Source organism: Arachis hypogaea, chromosome 13 (genome assembly GCF_003086295.3).
Source record: "Arachis hypogaea cultivar Tifrunner chromosome 13, arahy.Tifrunner.gnm2.J5K5, whole genome shotgun sequence".
NCBI lineage: Eukaryota > Viridiplantae > Streptophyta > Magnoliopsida > Fabales > Fabaceae > Arachis > Arachis hypogaea.
Window position 1 is genome coordinate 52969146 of NC_092048.1, and position 4921 is coordinate 52974066.

Consider the following 4921-nt stretch of genomic DNA (forward strand, 5'->3'; position numbering starts at 1 on the left):
TATCACTAACCTCAACTTTATCATCACGAATGTGTGACATGCTTTGATTTTTTTTTTTTTGAAATATCAGATAAAATTTCAAAAACTTTCTCAAACTAATACAAAAATACAACTAACATTTTTTTGATAAAGCAATCCCAAAAATTTGAGAGTAAAAACTCTTAGAAACAATTGAATAAATTTCTTTAACTTATGAACATAATATCTTCTTTTTTCTTTATATTAAAATCAAATGGGTCAATTTAAATATTTTAACCTTGTCAATTAGGTATTAGTCACTAAATCAATTCAATTAAAAATAAAAATTGATTACAAATGAGTTAGTCAAAAATTAATAAAAAATTTAATTAACTAGTTCAAGCAGTATAATTTTTTTAATAAATAATAAATTTAAAAATATATTTCTTACATAAATATAATATGTTATTAAAATTCTATTAAACTTAGAGTAAACTTAATTTTTTTTAATTTTAACTTGACCAATTCAATGCTGTATTCTGATTTAAAAGTGAATATAAATTAAATAATATTCGTATATCTGTAATATTTATCCGTATCTATCATTGGATCTGATAAAATTCGATCCGCATCTTAATAGAATTGCGAATAATAATATCACACATCGATCTGCAGATCTGATCCGTAGGTCCGGAATAAATAATATATGTAGGTAACTCTAATTGGCAAATCCTAAATTTCCATTTTTTCGACTTCACCCGTTCATCGCCGCGCTCTTACCCACTCACCCAACCTAACCAGTCTGTCTGTCTTATCAGCCTTGGGCATCATTCATTGACTACCACCGGCGTCCATCCCCTTCTCACTCGCTGTCATCGTCTTGTGCTGCCTGGTGTCCTTAGCTACACTAAAATTTCTCTCGTTCATTGTGGTTACTGGTTCAATGCACTCCCGCCTCGTTCGTTGCCACCGGGAAAGCTTGTCGGTTTCTAGCTTCTCTGTTCTTGCCGGTTCCCTGCTTCTCCAATCTCTCTGGTATTCCTCGCCTCTGTTCGTGTTCCTAGTTCTAGTTTCCACAACCTTGGTTCAAAATTTTGGCAGCCCATCTATATTTTCCGGGTCCGGGTTGGTAAGCAGGGCAAGCATACCACACTTGAACTAACTACTCGCTATCCACTCTCCAGCGGGACATACAGTGTATATGCTAGTTCATTCTAGAAGTATCTTTAATATCAGATAAAACCCAACCAAGCTTTCTCTCTCCTAATCGTCTTACACTTTGTTTGGATGTTGCAAAGAAAATGAAAAGAAAGAAAATAAGAGGAAAGAAAATGGAAGGAAAAGTTGAGTTATTTGTATGTTGTTTAGATGAATAGAAAATAGATGGAAAGAAAATAGAAAGAAAATTTTTCTTTGTTTGGATGAAGAAAAAAATGAAAAGAAAAAAAAATTATAATAATATAAAATTACATTAATACCCTTATCATAAAATAAAATAAAAATATTTTTATTTATTCATATTTTATTATATTTTATAAATATTATAAAATATTATAATTTTATATATTTAATTTAAATTATTTATCTAATACATATAATGTTTAAATATAAATTTTTATTATAATAATATATTAAAACTAAATTTATATTAATATTTGTCAATAATAATATAACTAAGAATATAACTAAGGATAATATTAAAAATACAAAATTATATCACTTTTCTTCTTATTTTTTTGCCTGTGATAGAAAAAAAAATCTTTTAGTGGAACCACATAAAAATTTTTTTCTTTTTATTTTTTTTGATAACCAAACAAAAAAAATTATTATTTTCCATCCATTTTCTTTCCATTCATTTTCCATCTCACCAAACATAGTGTTAGGGTTTTTATCTTTTCATTCACTGCCTTCACTCTCTCTCTTGTCGCTCACTCTTCTTCCACGAAGGTAATTGTGAATTGGTAATGATAATGATAATAATAACAACGTCATCAATTGTCTTATCAAATCTGTTTTGTTGTGCAGTGCTTAAGTTTTGGTCAATGGCGACAGCTCAGCTAACAGCATCCTCAATTTCCTCGAGGAACGTGTCGTCGTTCGAAGGGCTTCGACCTTCGGCGGTTCAGTTCCCCTCCGTCGTCAGAATTGGAACCCTCACTCAAAGGTCCTTCCGGGGTTTGGTTGTCAAAGCCGCCACTGTTGTTGCTCCAAAGGTTCCTTTTTTACTTCGATGTTTTTTTTTTTTATAATTATTATTAGGATAGAGAAATTTGTTGTAATTCGGTTAAAAGAATACTGTAATTGTGCAATAGGTTTTGTTTATTAGTGTGTATGTTGCGAATGTTGAAGAAGTTTGATATTGTCACTAGCATTCTAGAATTAGAAGCTAAAATTAAAAACTTATCTTTTAGGGCTTAACTTGGTATATGCAGTGCGAGCACAATTTATTTGCTTAAATTATGTAAGATGGTACAAAACTGTTGAAGAATGCAAACAGTCCTCAATCAAAACAGCTTCAGGGACCATTATCTTTTAATTTTAGGTATTCTGGTAAATTACATGATTATCGGATAACTGTTGATATGTAAGCCTGGAGATTTTGTTACGAAATTTTGGAGTACTCAATTTATGTGTTTTGTAACCCATTCTTGTAATGTCTCTTAGTGAGTGTTTCCCTTGCAGTACACTGCTATTAGGCCTCTCGGCGACAGAGTACTGGTTAAAATTAAGGAAGCAGAAGAGAAGACCGACGGAGGAATTCTACTTCCTTCAACTGCTCAAACAAAACCACAGGGTGGTGAGGTTGTTGCTGTTGGAGAGGAGAAATCAGCTGGGAAGAGCAAAATAGAAACTAGTGTTCAGGTATTGCTGATTTCTTAGAATCAATATAATTTTAGTTATCTATCTTTAACTTTTTTCCCCTTTTTCAAGGGAACGTGATATTCTTGTCAATTTTAGCTTGTTTGATGCTTCTCTTTGTATAGATTGGTGCGCAAGTTGTGTATTCGAAATATGCTGGTACTGAGGTGGAGTTCAATGGTGCAAAGCATCTTATACTGAAGGACGATGACATTGTTGGTATCCTCGAGACCGATGAGATCAAGGATCTTAAACCGTTGAATGATAGAGTCTTAATACAGGTTTCATCCTATTTTCGTTAGAGAGCAGGATTTATTTTGTAATTTCTGCAATTCTGAAGGTTTATACTTTGGATTGACATTTATTATTCTGAAGTGTAGCATTGTAAGATAATATGGTCTCTGCTTTTAGACACCATGTCATAGTTATAATAATATCTTTAAACATTTCTATTGATTCAATTTTAACTGCAGGTTGCACAAGCAGAGGACAAAACTGCAGGTGGTTTGTTGCTTACCGAAGCAAGCAAGGAGAAACCTTCTATTGGAACGGTAAGTTTCTTTTGAATACTCTCTTCTTTGTAAAGATAGTATACTTTACCCAACAACTCTTATGAAGAAGATTGCTTTAAGGCCTGTTTGGTACCCTGAAAATGAGTATACTATAATTTATTAAGAAAATCTTGAATATAGACGACACTATTAAAAACAAAAAGCAAACATATTTTTTTCATTGGCCCCTAATTTAGTGTGGACTCTGGTAAACAATCCTTTTGACCGAACTAAATCTGTTGTAATGTGTTTAATGCTGTTAGGTAATTGCGATCGGCCCAGGGCCTCTTGATGAGGAAGGTAACAGAAAACCATTGTCTGTTAATCCTGGGAACACAGTCTTGTACTCCAAATATGCTGGGAACGACTTCAAGGGAAAAGATGGTTCGGACTACATTGCATTGAGGGTCTCAGATATCATGGCTGTCCTTTCCTAGTAACAAATTGTTCTGTGTTTTGTAACTTAAAAATTTTGTGTTCTTGAGGAAAATGGATTATTTTTAATCGGCGATGACAATTGAAACATAGCTCATTGCAATTATCTTAGAAAATCTACAAACTTCTGGTAATGTCAATTGTTTTCAGTTGTCCGTAATTTCCACCTCTCCTTAAATGTTCCAAAAGCATGTAGGGAATCTTTTAGGGCATTTTAAAACCATTGTGATCAATGGTAGATTAAATAGAGAACAGTATAATTCCTAAGGTGATTGCTATGATGCCTAAAAGTGCTTGCTTAACTTACCAAAAAGGGTTAAAAATCAATATTTAGTTTTAAAAGTATAAAAGTAAATAATCATTAAATATTCAAAAGTTGCCATAAAAAGTAAGTTAGGCAAAAGTTAGGCACCAAGTTATAGGTATCATAGAATTCACCAAAATTCCTAGATTCGAGAAATTACAAGATGTGAAATTACAAGGTGTTCATTTAATTTCGGGGCTGAAAATTTTTTTCTCCATCGACGTTATGCACATTCTTGGGTCATCATGCACTATGCTAATTTAATGGTTTAATTTGAATTACACCAATTTCAACATCCATTATGGCAATATATTTTCTTTTCCCTCTACGTCCACCTTCCCCTCCTCTTCCGTGCTCCCGTTTGGATCCAATACGCACCTTACTACTGTATGGTGATCCACTGTCCATCGTTGGCCAAGTGATTTCCAATCTTAACCCTGCATGATGATGGCTGTCATCGTTGCAGCTGGCCACTTCTTCGGCCTCTATTTCCAGGTCTAACTTGACAAGAGGATAAAACAACTATTGTTTTTGGACAAGGCTTCAAGTACCTGTCACCGCGTAATCAGAACTAGGGCAGGAAGTGAGTCAAACTAGCTCATGAGCCAGCTCAAACTCGACTCGTTAACAGCTCGATAAGCTAAGCTCATGAGCTGGTGAGCCAAGCTTGAGCCTGAAATTGAGCTCATAAATTAAATGAGCCGAGCTTGAGCTTGGATAAGCTCAGCTCATTAGCTCGTGAGCTGGCTCGATTATATATATATATATTTTATAACAATCTTAATTATTTAATATTTATATTTATTTCTACATA

At 33.3% G+C, this 4921-nt stretch overlaps 1 protein-coding gene across 1 annotated transcript; it reads left to right on the forward strand.

Moving 5' to 3' along the window:
* The first annotated feature begins 1711 nt into the window (after nucleotides 1-1711).
* Nucleotides 1712-3963, forward strand: LOC112738369 (20 kDa chaperonin, chloroplastic). The gene is made up of 6 exons (XM_025788795.3): nucleotides 1712-1905; nucleotides 1984-2171; nucleotides 2641-2820; nucleotides 2943-3098; nucleotides 3291-3368; nucleotides 3632-3963. Exons 2-6 carry the CDS (start codon nucleotides 2001-2003, stop codon nucleotides 3803-3805), a joined length of 759 nt encoding a protein of 252 aa, XP_025644580.1. The 5' UTR covers nucleotides 1712-1905; nucleotides 1984-2000; the 3' UTR covers nucleotides 3806-3963.
* Nucleotides 3964-4921: the final 958 nt, after the last annotated feature.